Here is a 19,878-nt window from a genome sequence, read left to right as displayed (position 1 = left end):
GTGTTTTCTTTAAATACACATTTCTGGTGTAGGGAACACTGAGCACAAGATCAGCATCAATATTGATATTAACTAAATGTTTCTCAGTAGTCAGTTCTTAAACAACTGTATTGCTTGACACAATTTAAACATTGGTAGGTATGGGGTAATGTGGAAATGTTGACATCAAGGCCAAAGTAACAGCTGGGCAAAGAAGGGAAGTTGCCCATGGCCCCTGAGAGTGTTAAGATCAGGGCCTTAAAGCCCTACTGTAAATGTGTTGGAGCATCCCAATATAAAGTTGTTTCAACACCTTGTTTCACCTAATGTTGTGCTCAGTTAATGCATTAATAATCATATACACAATATGGATCTAAAAGGCTCCCGACAGTTTACGAGGGCTGTTCATTAAGGTCATATTTGCTCCCTAGTTAATGTATACACCAGTTCTATATGCTCTCCATTGTCTTTATGATGAAAACGAAAGTAGGTTTGTCTGAGCTTCCTGGCTGATGCAACAAAAACCCTTGGTTTCAGACAGCGCCTGAGGGAAAGCAGGCACCTCCCCCTTCCTCGCTCTGAGTCTTAAGAGTCTCAAGTCAAGGGAAATCACTTGAGTCCAGAGGAGATCCACATCTGGCTGCAGAAGGAGCGTCTACTTCTCTTCGTACGTGACAACATGGAACAAGTACTGGCACCTTTTAGGCAGGCTGTGAAGGAGCAGGTGAGTTAATGGGTGAAGTGAAATTAAAAGTGTTGATTGGAGAATTGTTTCCACTTTTCACAGTAGTTGTTTCTGTGTTTGAAGTGATAGTTTTACATGTTGAAATTTAGAAGGAAATTACCGTTAACATACTGTAAAAAAGTTTAAAATTTTATTTTTAATACCAAATTCTTAAGCAGTTATTTGCAAGTGCAATGCTGTAAAGTGTTTCATCGACACTTCAAGGGATGTATTTTGATTATTTGGATTTTATCAAATTTATAATATATATGTACAGGTATATATACACACACATTTGAAACCAAAACCAAAATGTATTAATTGATATCTTAAAACTTAATATTAAAGGTCAGTGTTAAATTTAAGTCAATTCAATGTTAAGTTTAAAAATATAAATTAATATTTTGTGCACACAATTAAAAAGCAAAGTGTAGCCTTCAAGGTTCAGTTTTAAAATATAAATTAATAAATATTGGTTTTGGTTTTGGTTTTAAATGTGTAGTATACATATATATTATTGGACACGTACATGGCAAAAAATATATAAAACTGACCAGTTATTGCCACCTGCTGCATTTAATACTAAGATGTAATGAATTTTCAGTCATTTTACATCCTGGCAACATTCATCACTCCTCACCATATGGTCAACTTTCTACATTTTAGCCGCTACAATTAGTTAACAGGGTAGAATGATACAAAAGACTGAATTGTAAGGTGTGAGTGTTAAGAGGAAGTAAAGCATGGTGTTTTTCCTGCAGGGTGACTTGGTGCATCAGCTGAAGCAGACCGGCGCCTCAGAGCACGAGGTGAACAAAGCTGTGGCCGAGCTGAAGGCACGGAAGAAGACTCTCGAGTCAAAGGTCAGAGCAACTACTGGCTAATCTTTTCCTGGCATTCCTTTAGCTTCACTTTCGTTTTGTGTAAAAGGATGTTTATTTTACAATTCAATTAGTTTTTCTTTTGGTTTCCTCCCCAACCAACACCCTTTCCTATAGGAGCTTGCTTTGCAGCCCAAACAGGATGCAGTGGACAGGGTGAAAATGGAGGATACCTTAAAGAGGAGGTTCTTCTACGATCAAGCTTTTGCCATATATGGAGGTAAAATATGTTTGTCACAATTGCAGAACTGAAACCACAAAGCACAGTTTTTGAGTGATGAGTGTTACCCAACACAGGTGGAAACCCAAGAGCAATGTTACCTGGAATATTTTACTATACAGTCCCTTTGAAAACTGTCTTGTCAGGTGTGAGCGGCCTGTATGACTTTGGCCCGGTCGGCTGTGCCCTGAAGAACAACATCCTGCAGGTGTGGAGGCAGCACTTCATCCAGGAGGAGCAGATCCTGGAGATCGACTGCACCATGCTGACCCCCGAGCCGGTCCTCAAGTAGGTGCCAATGCCAACAACACTCAGACTCCCCGTGGCTCTCCATCAGATCTGTGCTTACAACCTGCTGCTTCTTTTCAGGACGTCAGGGCACGTGGATAAATTTGCCGACTACATGGTGAAAGACTCCAAGACCGGAGAGTGCTACCGAGCTGATCACCTCCTGAAAGGTGAGTCTGTCCCACCACCATGCACTGCTGCATAATGTGCAGGTTAAAATGAGCCCAACCCTTGAGTTTTCTAGTGTTTCACAATGCTGCAAAGAAAGGTGTCAGATTTCATCATCACATCGGGACCTTCGGCGCGGTTAACACACATGCGACACACTTAGCAGATAGCTGGCTGAGTTGTGCATCTGAAACTTGCATGTGGTCGGACTCTTTTATAAAAGTCAACCTGCCATTAGATCTTTGTGGTATCCACCTTTCAGAATTTCTGCAGATCCAGTTTTAACCGAATGTGCAATTTCATTTGTACAAGACAGGCTTTAACCTGTCGTACTAGGTAACATGTCCCCAGGGGAGTTTAGAGGGAGGCGTGCCAAATGAGCTGGGTGGGTGGGGGGTAGGGTCGTCAAAGGGTCATATAACTGGTTATTCAGGTGTAATTTAGTTTGTTTATTCATTAGTGAACATATGTGTCTAGACCATTTTTTAGAAAAGAAAACTTGAAATTCCGAATATTTTCCCAAGTCACCTTCAATGAAAACAAGAAGAGGGATTCTTACATTTTTCTACATAAGTCTAGAAAGTAAAACAACAACATTTGTAAACCCTGAATTGCTGCAAGAAGCGATACAGTGCATGTGGGGTTATAACAAAACTGACTTCACAAAAAGTCTGCAAACCCAAAATGAATATAGACTCCAGAGCACTGTGATCCCTTAATTAGATTTTCTTTCTTTTTTTATACCATAAAATTCCATTAATTTGCCCATTACTAAATAATGACTAATTTCAGTGGGGTTTTACTCTATTGGATTCACTGAAACCATGTATATAAACCATTTAAAATACGTTCATATGTTATAATCCATTAATTTATCCATTAATTATCTCCATCTTTGGTTTAAATTTAAAGGGATTTTGCTTTTTAATGCCCCATTATACTTCCAATAAAAGTATATCACCATATCACAATCCGATTTTTTTTCTTTTTTTTAAAGTAATGACTCTAAAGTACTTCTGCATTGTTAGGAACACAAATCCCTGTAACCACTGTATTTAATGTGGATTCACTAATGACTAGTTTTTCAGATCACATTATATTTTTGAGATTCTAATCAATCAAGAGAAGATTGATTATGTTCAGGCTAATTAATTTCAAGGCTGCTAACAGAGCTGTTTGTTTCCTTTACAGCTCATTTGAAAAAACTGATGTCTGAGGAGAAATGCTCTGCAGAGAAGGCGAATGAGATGGAGGATGTTATCACTCAGGTGGGTGCTCGCTCTACAAACACATGTAGGACACTGGAGACGTCCGATGTTTCATGTTTGTGACAATACTGACATCTGCTGGTGGAAATAAAGAAATAATCATCCAATACACCTGCTGTCTTTTTGTCACAGATGGACAACTACACTCAGCAGGCGTTGGCTGATCTCTTTGTGAAATACAACGTCAAGTCGCCCAGCACAGGAAACGACCTCACGCCTCCCGTCTCCTTCAACCTGATGTTTCAGACGTCCATCGGACCAGGAGGCAACACGCCCGGGTACTGTACTGTACTCAACACACCATCTGTCTCCTCCCAGTCTCTCATGTGAAAAGCTTTTGTTGTAATGAAATTGTGCCACCTGGTCGTTTTCTGTGCAGATACCTGAGGCCCGAAACAGCTCAGGGAATGTTCCTCAACTTCAAGCGTCTGTTGGAGTTTAACCAGGGGAAATTACCCTTCGGTGCTGCTCAGATCGGAAACTCCTTCAGGAATGAAATCTCCCCTCGCTCTGGACTCATCCGTGTCAGGTCAGAAAATCCAGCTGCTCAACACGTCGTCACCTGCAAATTATAACAAACGGCAACAGCAAACAGCAAGACTTAACACTCCTCTTTTTCTTGCAGAGAGTTCACCATGGCTGAGATCGAGCACTTTGTGGATCCAAACGAGAAGGTTCATCCTAAATTCTCCAAAGTGGCCGACCTGGAGATCTTGCTGTTCTCTTCAAAGGCCCAGACGAGTGGACAGCCTGCAGAGATCATGAGGTTGGGGGATGCTGTGAAGCAGGTAAAGTAGAGCTGATTGCATTCATGATACTGATATTATTGAGTAGAATTGTAAGCATAGGAAAGGATATATCATACTGTACATATCCTCCGCATGTGTCATTGAAATGTCTTTTACATAAAACAACTTATCATGGAGTTTAATTTTATAGCCTCAAGAAGGTTAATGCATTAAATGCTCAGATGCTGCTTGAGAGGTGTATTAAAAAAAACTGTATATAGAATAATTTAATAGATACAGTAAATGTACCAAAAATGGGTTTCAATGATACTTGATGACATCTTTAAATCCTCTGTGTGTCTGCTGCAGGGAGTGATCAACAACTCAGTGCTGGGTTACTTCATTGGAAGGATCTACTTGTATCTGATTAAAGTGGGACTCTCCAAAGACAAAGTGCGCTTCCGTCAGCACATGGACAACGAGATGGCTCACTATGCATGTGACTGCTGGGATGCAGAGTCCAAAACCTCCTATGTAAACATTTTCTCTTTTATTCTGCTTTGTGAGCTCAACAGTTGACAAACAATGGCACCGCAGGCAGCTACATGCTTTATTCTTACACATGGTTGTTTTTCTCTCTCTCAGGGCTGGATAGAAATTGTGGGCTGTGCTGATCGATCCTGTTACGACCTGTCTTGCCACTCCAGGGCCACCAAGGTGCCGCTAGTGGCAGAAAAGCCTTTGAAAGAACCCATATCCTTCTGTTCTGATGATCCAGACTATAATCACACCATATTACCGTGTGGCCAACATCGTAATACTAGAAAATGGTTACAACAACTTTGTACTTCTATATGTTTGGAAATAATAGATTCATTGCATGCATGGTTTAATGCATGTTGGGAAATGTGTTTTAACCTCAGTATTAGTTGCCAAATTCAGTCATTTTCAAATCCTACACAAACCTTATTTTTTGAAACATGCATAAGATTTTATAGAAAATGGTTTAAATAAAAGTGAATCAAATAATCATGGAAATGAAAGAAGAAAAAGTTAAGTTTTACAAGATCCCAGCTTTTAATTATTCTCTATGGTATTATTAGGTCTATGTCTAGTGTCCTGCGTTTACTCCTTAACACCTTCACACAAAGTTGTGAATGTTGTCCAGTTTGAGCCCAACAAAGGAGCCATCGGGACGGCCTACAAGAAGGATGCCAAGCTGGTTCTGGAGTACCTGGCCATCTGTGATGAATGTTACATCACCGATCAGGAGAAGCTTCTCAAGGACACTGGGTAATTACTGACCGCTGCAGTGCACCCTGTTGTAGAAATGTTTAATTTTGAATATTGTTTTAATGTGTTTATGCCGTGTTTGTGTCTGTACTGTAGGAAGTTCAGCATTGAGTCTGAGGGCAAATCGTTCACACTGACCAAAGACATGGTCAGTGTGAAGAGGTTCCAGAAAACCTTGCATGGTAAGAAGTAACATCAAACCTGGCTTTGTGACTGTAGAGAAGCACAGTGTGTTGTTCTTGTGGGAAAACAACCATCTCTGTTTTCCCACAGTGGAGGAGATTGTTCCGAATGTAATCGAGCCCTCGTTTGGCATCGGCAGAATCATGTACTCCATCTTCGAGCACTCATTTGGTATCCGGCAGGGGGATGAACAGAGGACGGTAAGAGTGCTTCAAAACAGAAATCAGATCCGAGTGAGAATCATTATGCTTGTTCTGGTTTTTGCTGTTCGTTTTAATTAATGATAATTTATGTCTTCTCCAGTATTTCAGCTTCCCTGCCACTGTAGCTCCATATAAATGCTCCATCCTGCCTTTGAGCCATAACCAGGAGTTCATGCCTTTTGTTTCCCAGCTGTGTGAGTGCGATACAATATTATTTAGTTTAAAGAAATAGTTTGACATTTTGGGAAATGTGTTTCTCTGCTCTTTTTATATAAAAAAACAAGATACACCTCTCTGTTTTCAGTCTTAATGCTAAGCTAGTAGGCTGCTTCATATTTAAGGAGCAGGCAAGAAAACAACAGAGAAGCATGTTTCCAAAAATGTTCAACTCACTAAATGTTCATTTATTTAGGTGCTTATATGATTATCTTTCTAAAACTCAGCTGGTTTAATCCTTTGTTCCTCCTTTCAGCTGAGGCGATGACCAAAAACGGTTTGTCCCACAAGGTGGACGACTCTTCAGGATCCATTGGGCGGCGTTACGCCAGGTCGGACGAGATCGGAGTGGCCTTTGGCATCACCATTGACTTTGACACCGTGAACAAGACGCCGCACACAGCCACTCTGAGGGACCGCGACTCAATGAGGCAGATCAGAGCTGAGGTACAACATGAACTGCCTGTAGCCAAGCATCACATACAGTATGTTGTTTGTTTTTACCATTGATTTAACAAAAATGTATTGCAGGTCACTGAGCTACCAGTGATGGTTCGAGATCTGGCGAACGGCACCTTGACGTGGGCTGAGGTGGAGAGCAAATACCCCATATTTGAAGGACAGGAAACCAGCAAGAAGGAGTAAGCAGACAGGGACTGCACCACTGTACACACAGGGACCATATTGTTAATAAAGATTTTGCATTTAGTTATTTTGTTCAAGTTAACTGGATTAAAAAAGGTGAAGATCCTAATGGAAATTGTTATAATGGTGATGCACAAGTTCCAGATCCTGTGTTTACCTTTATTCAGACAGCAACATTTGGAGATGCACATGTGCCACATAGACTGAATGAACATGATGACCTCAGTGACCTCTTGCCTTGAACAGTATTAACACTCTTAACGCCCTGTAGATGTGTAGTTTTACTATGAAAGCAGAAAACATGTATCCTGTATGGTATGATTCACATTTTGTAATAAACATCACATGATTTTTGTCATTGCGTAAACTTGAAAAGTACAGTTTCCCGTAGGTTTGCTTTGTGTTTGCAGCTGTAGCCACTGTGTGTCACTGTATTGTATTTTGTGCTACTGTCACTAGTCGGCACTGCTTGTTGTTGCACAGCTGCAGTTCGGTGTAGAATGTGAAACATGGACGTTTGGCTATAAGTCAAAATTGTAACAAGCTTAGTCTCTCCCAAAACAGATCTGGCAACCAGGAATATGGAAAATATCACATATAATAGACTTGAAAATGGTGACAAAATTATTATGGAAATCTATGCTCCTTTTTATATAAATGCAGTTTAATAGTCTGATACAAAATGTGATTTAGGCCTACATGTACACCAGTGATGACAGACTCTTTTGCACATGGAAGATTTACTATATGAGGAAGTGGGTTTTTGTTGAATGAACCCTCTGCTGCATCATTTGGGAAGGTAGGTACAGTAACTTAACATGCCAAGATCAGAGACTCTTTAGATGCCTGATGTTGCCAGGTTTATAACCTATTATACTGATTCAGGACCACCCTCCCCTGCCTGTTCCGCCCCCTCTGTGTCAGTGGTCAAAGTATAAATACATCCTGTCACCTTTAACCGGTGGCAGCTCCCTCTCAGGGAGTCAGAGGGACCTGCAGCCCAGCCTGCGCCCTGTGGATGCACAGCAGATACAACAGTTTACATTTTCCCATGTGTTTTTGTTTTGTTTGACATGAAACTTTAATTTTTTTTTTTTTGTCTCTGTGTGAACAAACTGAAAAAAAAGGTTCGTTTTTATAGCAACTTCTTCGGGCTCGCAACTGCTGCGTTCAAGGTCAGTATCACAACAGGTGCTGCAGAGGACAAACCGAAGAGCATGACCGTGTGGCATTTCAACTGCAGGCATCATGAGCTGACATTGTTAGAGGAGAATAGAGAGAAATATTGATTTAACTCATGATTTATTTGGTTCAGCGTGGGTGTTGTGAACCGCAAACATCAAATACTATTGGTCGAGTGTGGTTTCTGCTTTCCAGAGCGAGTTTTCTCAGCATTAAAGCTGCAGAAAAAAAGTCACAGGAGAGAAGTTGGTTGGATAAAAATAGCAGACAGCTGCACCTTGTTAGAGTCTTTACGTTTTACCAATCGGTGGAAAGTTGCCCATTTGTCCTCCTCTGTTCTCTCCTTGATAAATGTGATATGATAAAATTCCTTAGTGATTAGGACTCAGTGTCATTTGAAAGAAACGAGATACTGAGCTACTCTGATTAAAGTGTGGTTCAGAAGAAGATAAAGCCACTCAAATATAGCTAGTCCTGAACAAGCTAATTGCCTATAAATACCTGCTAGCTTCTATGAAAGGTAACAGCTGTGTGCCCAGTTGTGTAATGTAACTCATTGTACTTAAATGTACTTTTAATGTTAACTTAACTTGCATATTTACATTTCATTTCTATCTGACTAGATATCATTTATTTGACATCTGTAGGCTACTAGTTACTTTGCATGTTTTGTATAGAAATATGATGATGATGATGAGCTAAAAAAAATTCTCCTGATATTATATGATGATAATAGTGATATAATATACTCTGAAGGGAGCCAATATGCTTCTCACTGGGTACTTTGAGTTTGGATCCCGAGACTAAAATATTCCATTTTGTTAGACTGTAAATCCTGCATTCAAAATGTGAAAGTAAACTCCGGAGGTAGGAAAATGTGGATCAAAATAAAACTGCTCATCATACAGAAACATTACTTTGTATATTATATTATGAATGATACATTGTGTTGTAATGTGCATGGATTTTATTACTCAGTATTGTAGACTAATCATTTTAGAGTCTACCATTGGCACAACACCAACAGGGTCATAACACAGGTTCCTGATTGCGTGGCAGATCAGGTGTACACCTTTCAGTTTCAGTTGTGCAGATGAGTTGTTGACTGGTCTGATGTTGTGCGTTCAGGAGCCTCCGGAGCTCGTCCTCCCTGTGTCACCATGGGGGTCAAAGCTGCACTTCCCAAATATGAGCTCTACTTCTACAACACGATGCTGTGTCTGGCCATGTCCTGGGCTGCCAGCTGGGTCTTTGAGGTGTCCAGTGGTGAGTAGTCAACATGCAAACACACAACAAGTGGGAATAGCAGGATATCATGCTCATGTAGATTTGCCCTTATTAATATAATAATGAATTAGTCTGATATGTACACAAGTAAAAGACTAAATTACTGAAGTGCAGTTTACTTATTCTTAGAGCCTTAAATGAATGATTCCCTTAAATTTGGTTAGTTAAACTATGCACATACACTGATACACAAAGGGAAACACAATTGTGGACTAAGATATATTTTACACAATTTACAATTTTTGATGTTTCCAACACTTAAACCTCTCTTACAGCTGCTGCTCTTTGATAATCAGCTAATACAGATTCGTATCTGCTGTCAAAAGTTTGTCCACTTCAACATGAGCAACTAAACTAACAGGTATCATGTCAGTCAAGCAGCGTCAGTAGTTGTACACACCCACACAACAAATACGTGAAAACACCTGTGTGGTCCCACCCTAAATATACCAAACAGGCATTTGACATTTGAAAGGGAATTCAGCTATAAGTAATGTGTGCTCTGCTCAGCCTACTGTCAAATGATCTCTGAAGAAGTCTGTGGAGACACTACTAAGTAAATACTAAGTATGTTCACTACTTCACAGCTATGGATTCATATGCAAAATGTCACTTTTTACATTAGTATGACTCTGTCTGTCAATAATGGTATCCAGCATCTAAATTTACAAAGTTTACTATTGAGGAAGGCATTGAAAATACACAAGACATAGTGAATTAGTGTGTGAGAGAGTTCACTTACATGATAACACCTGTATGGCTTTGTATTGTGTTACTGTACCTAAACAACTGTATTTTTCTTTCCTGACATATTTTGCATATTGGAATATCTTAGTGATATTATCCAAGATGGTAACCATGGAAGAAACTTTTCTCACAGACCATGTTAAAAGCAACAAATAAAAAGGTTTAAGCCAAACTTTAATAGAAATTTCATCCTAATTGTGTCCGTAACAGCATAACTGTAGGCGGCTCTGTGGACGAGTGCAGTAAAACACAAAAAGCAGTTCATTAGGTTCCCCTGCCTTCAGGTTGAGACATACTGTATTGTGTCTTCTGCCTGCTGTAGTACAGTCACATAAAGTCAACACAATGTGCAGTGTACATGTCGAGGCAGTGTCACTGTGTGAGGGTGAGGAGTTGGAGCTATGCGGACCACGCAGGGGAGATCAGGTGTCAGTATTAATACCACAGAGGAGTGAAGAAAATAGGCCCTGTGTTGGCCCTGCATAGTGTGTATCATGTCTGCACTCAAGGACAAGTAGATTAAAATAAAAGACAGAAAATAATACATAAAGGAAATGTAAATGTATCTGTGCTAAAATGAAGGATGTGTGAAGGGAAGTATGTTTGTTGTTGTGTTGAAGTTTCTCCATCAAACCTTGTTGTGAGAAGAGCGACAAAGAACAGTACAGAGGTTTTTTAATTGAATCTACAAAAGAAATTTCTCATCCTCTTTTGTCATTTCATATTCCAGTCAATGCAAACAGAAAGACGTTCAAACCCACTGTGCAACCAGGGTGGTACTACTTCGGGAGGAAGATGGTGAGAGAACAGAAGTTTATTAAGTTGGAGTTTACTGATAAAACATCTGTGGTTTCTCATTTTCATTTTCTCCTCACTGTTCTGCAGGACACGGCTGACTTTGAGTGGACGATGTGGTTTTCCACATTCTGTGCGCACATCCTGTTTGCTCTCTCCGGTCACGTGCTGTTCGCCAAGATCTGCTCCATGCTGGCTCCACAGGTTCTAAATAACTGATCCATTGATTCATCTTCTAAGGAAGACTAATGTAGCTAAAAGCGGTGATGGACTCGGGTTTAATGATCTGAGCAGAGCACCGAGCCGTTGTGAAATAAGATGGAAGAAACAATCATGTTGGATTTATATCTCACTGAGCCGTTAATATGAATACTTGACATTTTGGAAATCCACTTTGTCACAATTTATTTTTGCAGCATTGCACAGAAGCTTTTTATATCATTACCCAAACAGCAGATGACGAATGGGACCAGGTGGAAAGAAAAAACACAGAGCGAGAGTCAAATGGAGGGATGACTGCAGATGAAGAATGAAAGAGACAGAGAGAGCAATAAATAGAAATGCAGCTCTATATTTAGCAAGATGGGTTGTGTTGGTTTGGTTTAGTTGAATACCATTAGACCACATGTCATGTCATGTGTCATGTCAGGGTCAAAGTCTTTGCTTCAGTATCGATTTTATAATATGAATCAATTTGTTCATATTGAATATGAATCAGCAAGAGGCCAAAATGATGATGAACAAGCCTCCAAGGGGAAGTTTCCTTTTCCTTTTCTGTAAACAGTTTTATCATCTGGTGCATTTTGGATTGATTTGATAAACACAGACTTTCATTGTGTGGTGACACTATTATTTTTCTGTCTCACAGTACAGGTCCCTGGTTTACATGGTGTATGGCCTCCTGGCTGTGTGGACCAGTATGGGCTGGACCTACGTCACCCTCATCCTGTCCCACTGCATCTTGCTCTACAGCATCTCCTTAGTGAAAATCCGCTGGCTTTGCTTCGTCACTGGTCTGTGTACCCTCGCTACATTCAAGTGTGAACCCTTTGTGTCCTGGCAGGTAAAATAACTGCCTCTACAGAAATTATCACACAAAATATGAGGAAATCATCTTAATTACTCCTTTAGGATCTTCATTTATCGTTGTTTTTGCTCCACACAGGCTGGATTTGTGGAGGGAGACTTTGAGCTGCGTCATGTTCTCTTCTATGGAGGTTGTGGGTTTACAATCATGCGCTGTATGAGCTTTGCTCTCGAGAACTGTGACAGGAAAGATGGGAACTACAGCATCCTCGAGCTGCTCAAGTACAACTTCTACCTCCCCTTCTTCTATTTCGGGCCCATCATGACCTTTGATAAGTTTTATGTGCAGGTAAGTTAAATTTGTGTTTTTTATTTATTTATTGCAGTCATTCAGCAGCTCCCAACTGTTTACTGTCATGATGGGCTTCCCTCTTTGATTTCAGTATTTTAGATCTAAAACTTACAAGTAAGGTGAAAGCAACAACTAAATAAAATGAATACACTTATTTGTTATTTGATATAATGTTCTCTCTCTCTTACTTTTCTGTCCTTTTAATTATCTTGCAATCCCTCATGGTTATATATACCTAGAGTGCGCTTCATGAGCTGCAGTGTAGATGTTGGGTTTTCTGTGACCTCTTGGTGGTTGACTCAGGTGTCTGCTGCCCCCTGCAGGCCAACAAGTCGGACCTGACGAGGAAAGAGCGGGAGATGTGGAATATAAGTCTGCAGGGTCTGATCCACCTGGGGATCATCATTGTCATAGACGTCCTCTTTCATTTCATGTACATCCTCACCATCCCCACCGACATGAAGCTGCTGAAACACCTCTCTGACTGGGCTCTAGGTCTGGCCTAGAAATGACTGCTTTCTAACGCTGTAGCACATTATTTAATTAGAAGTTTTCAAACAGTTTTGGCAAAAAGCATCGTGTTCTACTTTGTGCTAAGAGTTCTTGGTGTAATATGAATGGTTTGACTAATATGCTTGCATTGTTTCCAGTGGGTCTGGCCTACTTTAACTTGGTGTATGACTGGGTGAAAGCAGCTGTCATGTTTGGAGTCATCAACACAGTTTCCAGGTTGGATCATCTGGACCCTCCCAAGCCCCCAAAATGTATCACTATGCTCTACGTGTTCGCTGAAACGTGAGTCGAGTTCACACAAGTACACTTGGTTGGTATAACCCTTATACTAAACCTAATCATTACTTTTTCTCTTTTTGTAGCCACTTTGACAGAGGAATCAATGACTGGCTCTGCAAGTGAGTGTATAAGAGAGACCAGTAAATTAAACTAAAGCATTCATCAGCCCTGTCAGCTTCAGAGGTTCTGATATCTTCATCCTCCACAGGTATGTGTATGATTACCTGGGTGGAAAGCATGACGATGTGCTGAAGGAACTGGTGGCGACACTGTGCACCTTCGGCGTTACCATCCTCTGGCTGGGACCCTGTCAGGTGGTGCTGATCTGGGCTTTCTTTAACTGTTTCGGCCTCAACTTTGAGCTGTGGACAGCCAAGCTCTTCTCCATGGAGCCTTTTGCTTCTTTTGAGGTAGATTTACATTTCAGTGAACACTGATATAAAATGCTTTTTGTTTATCAATTGTATTTATTTTTTTAACTTTTTAAATGTATTTTTTCTTCATAGGTGGCAATGTCAGAAGCAATGTCCCGCAGGATCAGAGCCGTCTTCAATACTTTCAACTTCTGGTGTATTGTTTTGTACAACATCCTGGCCCTGAACAGTTTGGACTTTGCAAAGCTGGTCACCAAACGGCTGCTTCTCAAAGGTGAATTAGTTTTTTTTTATGTTTCAGTATTAAGGAGGATTCTTTTTTTTTTCACCAGCTCTACTAAAAATGAGGTCGTTGTCTTTACCTTTCCAGGCTTCCCTATAACCACTATCATCGTCATGTTTATGACCTACTGCCTGGTTCAAGTGATTAAGGAGCGAGAGAGGAGACAGGCCCTCATTGATGACCCCGATCCTCTTCCTCCTGCCCCACCTCCGAATGCCACCCCCAGCCCGGCCGGCGCTCCAGCTGCACCTGCCGCTGCTCAGCCAGTCGCAGACCCTAGCAAGGCAAAAACAGAGTAAATACTTAATGTTCACCCAGTGGCTCGGTTAATGAAAGATGCAGCTGCCAGCAGTATTACCGCCAATCTAGGTTTTAGAATATATATTTTAAACAGATGCCTTGCTTCTGCTGATTTTGAAGACAGCATTTACTGTAAATATGTTTACCATCATTTTAGTGTAAAAAAAAATCAATCTTAATAAATCATTTTTGATAACATAATGTACAGTTCACCTCACGTGTACTGTCTTACCCTGTGCACAAAATGTTTCTCTTAAACTCTTTAACAATACTCTAGTAGGTTTCTGAAACCTCTGCCTCCACTGTCAATGCAAAAAATAAACTGCAAAGATTTGTTCAAAGCAGCATGTTTTGTGTCTTTATGTAAAGTTTCTGACCTTCCTGATGGAGCTGTTTAAATATGAATGACAAGTAGAGCTTTTTGCACCATTTAAGTCAGTGTTGTTTCTTGTCGTAGACGCGTGATATATTTCTGAAGGATTACATCAGCAGCGTCCTGTTTGAAGGAAACACTTTGAACATTGTGCAGTGTAAAGGCAATGGTCACACATGTGATGAGTCACTGCCTGAACTCCCAAACAGTGTGTTCAAAGGTAAAAATAACATGAAACGGGGGCAATTATATTTGATACACTGTGTCAAATCTAATGTAGTATATAGTGTAGTGACTACACGGTTTTTTGTAGCTCTACACCTTATGGTATCATCTTAGTGATAGCCTCAAACGGTATTGACATTATGTATGTTTTGTTTCCTTCCTGAGAGTTATCTCTGGGTAATAAATTGAATCGAAGGCAACTGGACTTGTATTTATCAAGGAAGACGTTTCGCCTCCAAGGGGCTTCAACTAGTCAGACCGATGCGTTGCGAACTGATGAAGCCCCTTGCATTCCCCCTCGATTCAATTTGTTGCCCAGAGATAACTATGACCTGGATGAATGAGAATATCCATATACATATTTCTGAGAGTTAGATGATACTCGCTTATCAGCTGAATTGTTGTTGTTGAATAGCTAATATTAGCATTAACAACTGTTCGATCAGTTTAGAGCAAGTTCAGTATCAAACTTCACTCCTTTATTACTTGACAAAAGTTGTTTCCAGCAACTGCCTTTTCTTGCTTTTACTTATATTATTTCTTATCTTGCCTGTAGTTAGTTAGCCAGCCCTGAACTATGATGCTGGTGGTAAAAAGTGATTGCAACATCCACTATTTTGTTATTTGTATGTACTACATTTTTCATTATGCCATTGTCACAATTTCAAATGCCAGTTTGTACAACCAGACAAAGTAGCTACTACTACCTGGTGATATAGAAACTACAGTAGCTTACCCTAAATTAATGAAGGCCCCCTTTTTTAATTTTTGATTATCTCATAAATTAATGTAAAAACTATGTTTTGCTGTGCCATTCATATGAACCAATAGCTAAATTAAACTATACAGCAGCAGCAAAAATAATCCTTTAAAAGGTAGCTTAGTTTAGCTGTAATCTCATCCCAACATCTTTCTAAAATATGATATAACATTCAAAGGCAGAAGGAAAACTATACTTTTAACTTAGTCTTTTCTTGTGTTGTGTAAATATGTAAATGAAGTAACATCACAAAAGGACAAAGTGACACATTGGCTATGATGACTCAGCCTCGGAGACCCGGCAGGCCAGCTTCTAACACGGACCCCCGTGACTCAGGTCAGACATATTTCCCATGAGGCAACGTGTCAGCTGTCTGAGCGTGGGTGGATGTTCCTGGGGAGTGGGCACGGTGGAGTTGGAGGTGGAAGAGAGGGACTGAAGCGTGGATATTGCATTTCATGTTCCAGAATAAAGCCCATAGCTTCACACCGAGCACCCTGACTATAAATAACCTCCCAGTTGGAGCTCAGTTGAAGGGTCAGGACAGCTGAGGGAGTGGGCCGCCCCTGGGTTCAGCTGGTGTGGGCTCGTAGCAGACTGACTGTGCCTCTGAAGCCTCTCTTCAGGCTAGAAATTAGAACTACTCTGTTAAGAAAATCCACTTTTTTTTGGTTGTTTTGCAGCCCCTGAAAGGCTTTTTATACTCACCCGCCAGCAAACATGACTCTACCTATAAACCCCATGGACGAGCCCAGGATGTACCAGCAGACCCTGCTCCAGGACGGCCTGTGCGACTTGCTGGAGAATGACAAGCTGGTTGATTGTGTGCTGAAGATCAAAGACAAGGAATTCCCCTGCCACCGGCTCGTCCTGTGCGCCTGCAGCTCGTACTTCCGCCACATCTTCCTGTCAGACCTGGAGGAGAGCAAAAAGAGGGAGATCGTCCTGGAGGATGTGGAGCCCGGTGTCATGGGGCTGATCCTCAAGTACCTGTACACCTCCAAAATCAACGTGACAGAGCAGAACGTTCAGGACATCTTTGCTGTAGCTAATGTGTACCAGATCCCCTCAATTTTCACAGTGTGTGTCTCTTTCCTACAAAAGCGCCTGAGCCTCAGCAACTGTTTGGCTGTCTTCAGGCTCGGGCTGATGCTCGACTGTCCTCGGCTGGCCGTCTCTGCCCGAAACTATGCCTGCGAGCGCTTCCAGCTCATCTCCAGAGATGAGGAGTTCCTCCAGCTGCTCCCCAGTGAGCTGGCAGCCATTCTAACAAACGACACTCTGAACGTAGAAACGGAAGAAGCGGTGTTTGAGGCTTTGATGAACTGGGTGTCCCGGGACATAGAGAACAGGGAAAAGGAGCTGCCAGGTTTGCTGGATTGCATTCGTTTGCGTCTGGTCAACGAGGATTACCTGAAAGACAAAGTGGAGAGACACAAATTGCTAACTTCAAATCCTGAGCTGCAGCAGAAACTCCAGCTGGTTAGGGATGCTCGTGGCGGGAAGTTGCCTGAGGTGAAAAAAAGCAAGAAGGAGAATGGCGGCGCAGACAAAGACGGAGAGAGGGGGGATGATGAGGAGGAAGAGGAAGGCCTTCTCCCAGGCATCCTGAACGACAACCTCAGATTTGGCATGTTTGTCAGGAACTTGATACTGATGGTGAATGAAACAGGCGCTGTGGCCTACGATCCATCAGGGAACGACTGCTTTGTAGCATCACTCTCCACGCAGGTTCCCAAGAACCACACCAGCCTGGTCACCAAGGAAAACCAGATTTTTGTGGCAGGAGGATTATTCTTTGATGAACAGAACAAGGAAGATCCACTGTGCTCCTATTTCCTGCAGGTAAGAGTGATTTGAAAGAAAAAAAAGATCTTCCTTCAGCCTGTTCTTCTGATATTTTTTTAATAATTCAAGTCCTGCTGTATCAGTGTCAGTAATAAGCTTTAAAGTTTGACTTTCATTTCTAAAAATTATGCTATGATGCATGAAATTGCATTAAGAACAAACTGTCCCTTTGGTGGGTGAATTCAGACCCATAATACTTTATTTTACATTCAAGTGGAAATACCATACCAATTAAGGCTTGGGTTGAATATAAAACTCAGGATTTTATGTTGTGTTTGCATATTCAGAACATAGACGCATCTGTTCATGTCTGTCTGCCTGCATCACGGTGGTGTAAACGTAACCCATGCACAAATGTTTTACCCCTGTGACCTCAGTATGACCCCGTCGGTGCTGACTGGCTGGGGATGCCTCCTCTCCCATCTCCCCGTTTCCTCTTCGGGTTGGCCGAGGCGGAGAACTCCATCTTCGTGTTGGGAGGGCGGGAGCTGAAGGAGCAGGAGCAGACTTTGGACTCAGTTCTGGTCTACGACAGACAGTTAGTACAAGTTTGATTTGATACAAGTTTAATTTATTGCACTGATTTCTAATTGATTAACACATTTCCTGTGGTTTTGTGTTTACAGATCTTTTAAATGGGGAGAATCAGAGTCAATTCCTTACCCAGTTTACGGTCATGCAACGATATCCCACAATGACATTGTCTATGTGATTGGAGGAAAGGGAGAAAACAAGTGAGCATAAAGTGTGATCATACTGTAATAATAATAATAATAATAACAACATAGGCTTATATTAATTCTGCTACAAAGAGAGCACTAGGGAATGGCACAATTTCGTTGTCTCTTTTCTGAAAAGGAGCTGTCTAAGGAAGATGTGCGCATATGATGCCAAGAGATTTGAATGGAAGGAGCTTCCACCCATGAAGAATGCACGCTCCTTATGTGGAGCCACCGTTCATGAGGACAAAATATATGTGGCAGCAGGAGTCACAGACGACGGCATGACAAACTCTGTGGAGGTGTACGACATCGCTACCAACAAGTGAGTTCATCAAAATCACTGAATACAGTTGACAAAGGTGAATGTTGCTGTCTCATGTAGCAGCAAAGCCCTGAAGTCACCAGTGGTACAAACCCACAAATGTGAAATCCTCTTACTCCTACATGTGTTTTTTATTTCTCAGGTGGTCAGATTTTACAGAGTTTCCACAAGAGAGAAGCTCTCTGAACCTGGTGTCGGTGGCTGGCTTGCTGTACGCTGTAGGAGGTTTTGCCATGATGCCTCTGGAGGACAGCGAAGAGGTCGTTCCCACGGAGATGAACGATATCTGGAGGTGGGTCACAGTGACAGAGAGGTACCTATTTTAGTCCAGACATCCTTGCGTTTTGGTACATTGTGATGAACATTACAAAGGTAAATAATAAATATTTCTACTTTCGTCAAAACCAAAGCCATAAGAAAAATAACCAGATACTGTCTGTGCATGTTTGTATGTTAAAGCAGAAGTAAGTGATATATTTGTGTTAATATAAGTCTTAAATAGTTATATCTTCCGACAGCAATCACTTACATAGAGTGTTTGGTCTGAAACACGGGTCTGTCAGTCACTCTGCTCTGCTCTGAGCCGAGGAGAAAACATTTATCGTATCCTACAGTTTTTATCCAATGAGGAGAGAGAACGGCATGCAGGGCTGTGTGTGCAGCCAAGGGACGCCGTGCATGTGGTGACGTAGGGACGAGGACTGTTATGGTGCGTTCAAGGAAACTCGTATTTTTCCGACCGTGAAGTCGTACCAGTTCGATCTGGTACGAGTTCACCGGTCGGAAGTTACGAGTGGCCGTTATAGTGACTTTCACCGGTAAAACAGGTCGGAAAAACACGAGTGGGTTGCCTGGAACGCTACAAAGTCGTAAGTTGTGACTTGAAGCTGTAATTTACGATTTCAAAAGCCTGCCTGGAACGCAGCATTAGCGAAAACGACTGGACCACTTACTTCTGCTTTAAAGAGAAATTAAACTGGGGTGCTATTTTTCAAATTTCAGTTTTCAAAAGTAGCCTGGTCATAATTCAAACAGATATAGGATGTCCTCTGCAGTCTTCATTATGCTGAAAAACATTCAATATAATCACACATCATGCTAAAAAACAATTAATACTCTCATACTGCACAGCCATACGTTAAATCTAGCAGCCGTCCCAGTTTTGCATGTCATGACAAATGAATACCTGTCGACCTCCTCAGGTACGATGAGTCAGAGGCGACGTGGAACGGGATCCTCAGAGAGATCAAGTACGCTGCAGGGGCCACTATTCTGGGGGTCCGCCTCAACACGCTGCGTCTCACCAAGATGTAAAAGCACCTCCGGAAATCAATGTTGAAGTCCACAGGAGTTTCACAGCTGCAGTCCAAGGACACATTCAGCCACGCTCAAGGTCACAGTCATGAATCAGCTTGTGTGTTTAGTGTTTTCTTTCTTTCTTTTACTTTTCATAATGTGGCAGCAGTGTTAATTGTACATCTATGATTCTGGCCTCTTGACAAGGACAGTTTTCTTTTTTTAATTAATAACATTTTTATATGTGTTTCAGCAGCTGATTCAGTTTGTAAAATTGTAAACATTATAGTTTTTTTTGCAATGAATTGAATAAAATTGAAGTATTTAAGTACCAATGAAAAAATGTCTTGATAATCATGGAAAGTGTACTGACAAGAAGTTGTGTATTTTCCAACAGA

The 19,878-nt window shown here is 41.2% G+C and overlaps 3 protein-coding genes across 3 annotated transcripts; all 3 read left to right on the top strand.

The window, feature by feature from the left end:
- Positions 1-593: 593 nt before the first annotated feature.
- LOC311003296 (glycine--tRNA ligase-like) lies at positions 594-7,021 on the top strand. Its single transcript, XM_083995013.1, has 17 exons — positions 594-703; positions 1,465-1,566; positions 1,702-1,804; positions 1,951-2,092; positions 2,174-2,262; positions 3,452-3,528; positions 3,661-3,806; positions 3,908-4,057; positions 4,154-4,316; positions 4,626-4,790; positions 4,902-5,019; positions 5,408-5,549; positions 5,646-5,731; positions 5,823-5,932; positions 6,036-6,129; positions 6,408-6,598; positions 6,683-7,021. The coding sequence occupies exons 1-17, from the start codon at positions 659-661 to the stop codon at positions 6,794-6,796; spliced, it is 2,037 nt and encodes a 678-aa protein (XP_083851139.1). The 5' UTR covers positions 594-658; the 3' UTR covers positions 6,797-7,021.
- A 750-nt stretch (positions 7,022-7,771) lies between these two features.
- Positions 7,772-13,933, top strand: hhatlb (hedgehog acyltransferase like, b; the record flags this gene model as incomplete). Its single annotated transcript, XM_083995015.1, has 12 exons — positions 7,772-7,971; positions 9,107-9,244; positions 10,743-10,810; positions 10,898-11,011; positions 11,676-11,870; positions 11,973-12,182; positions 12,509-12,680; positions 12,836-12,980; positions 13,061-13,096; positions 13,186-13,387; positions 13,484-13,625; positions 13,722-13,933. Exons 2-12 carry the CDS (start codon positions 9,139-9,141, stop codon positions 13,931-13,933), a joined length of 1,602 nt encoding a protein of 533 aa, XP_083851141.1. The 5' UTR covers positions 7,772-7,971; positions 9,107-9,138.
- A 1,907-nt stretch (positions 13,934-15,840) lies between these two features.
- On the top strand, positions 15,841-19,823 carry klhl40b (kelch-like family member 40b). The gene is made up of 6 exons (XM_083995565.1): positions 15,841-17,137; positions 17,518-17,678; positions 17,767-17,874; positions 17,999-18,184; positions 18,327-18,476; positions 19,387-19,823. Exons 1-6 carry the CDS (start codon positions 16,013-16,015, stop codon positions 19,496-19,498), a joined length of 1,842 nt encoding a protein of 613 aa, XP_083851691.1. The 5' UTR covers positions 15,841-16,012; the 3' UTR covers positions 19,499-19,823.
- The last annotated feature ends 55 nt before the right edge of the window (positions 19,824-19,878 follow it).

This window comes from Trachurus trachurus (assembly GCF_905171665.1).
Source record: "Trachurus trachurus genome assembly, chromosome: 20".
NCBI classification, from domain to species: domain Eukaryota; kingdom Metazoa; phylum Chordata; class Actinopteri; order Carangiformes; family Carangidae; genus Trachurus; species Trachurus trachurus.
The sequence above is the reverse complement of the archived record's forward strand: the minus strand, read 5'-3'. Positions and strand labels throughout refer to the sequence as shown.

What these genes read in the sequence shown, in the direction of transcription:
- LOC311003296 (XM_083995013.1), top strand. Translation starts at nt 659, where the DNA reads ATGGAACAAGTACTGGCACCTTTTAGGCAGGCTGTGAAGGAGCAG. An exon ending in AGCTTTTGCCATATATGGAG is followed by an intron (nt 1,805 to 1,950) that starts GTAAAATATGTT and finishes CTGTCTTGTCAG; the next exon opens with GTGTGAGCGGCCTGTATGAC. An exon ending in AGGGGGATGAACAGAGGACG is followed by an intron (nt 5,933 to 6,035) that starts GTAAGAGTGCTT and finishes TGTCTTCTCCAG; the next exon opens with TATTTCAGCTTCCCTGCCAC.
- klhl40b (XM_083995565.1), top strand. Translation starts at nt 16,013, where the DNA reads ATGACTCTACCTATAAACCCCATGGACGAGCCCAGGATGTACCAGCAG. An exon ending in TGTGCTCCTATTTCCTGCAG is followed by an intron (nt 17,138 to 17,517) that starts GTAAGAGTGATT and finishes CTGTGACCTCAG; the next exon opens with TATGACCCCGTCGGTGCTGA. An exon ending in GGAGGAAAGGGAGAAAACAA is followed by an intron (nt 17,875 to 17,998) that starts GTGAGCATAAAG and finishes TTTTCTGAAAAG; the next exon opens with GAGCTGTCTAAGGAAGATGT.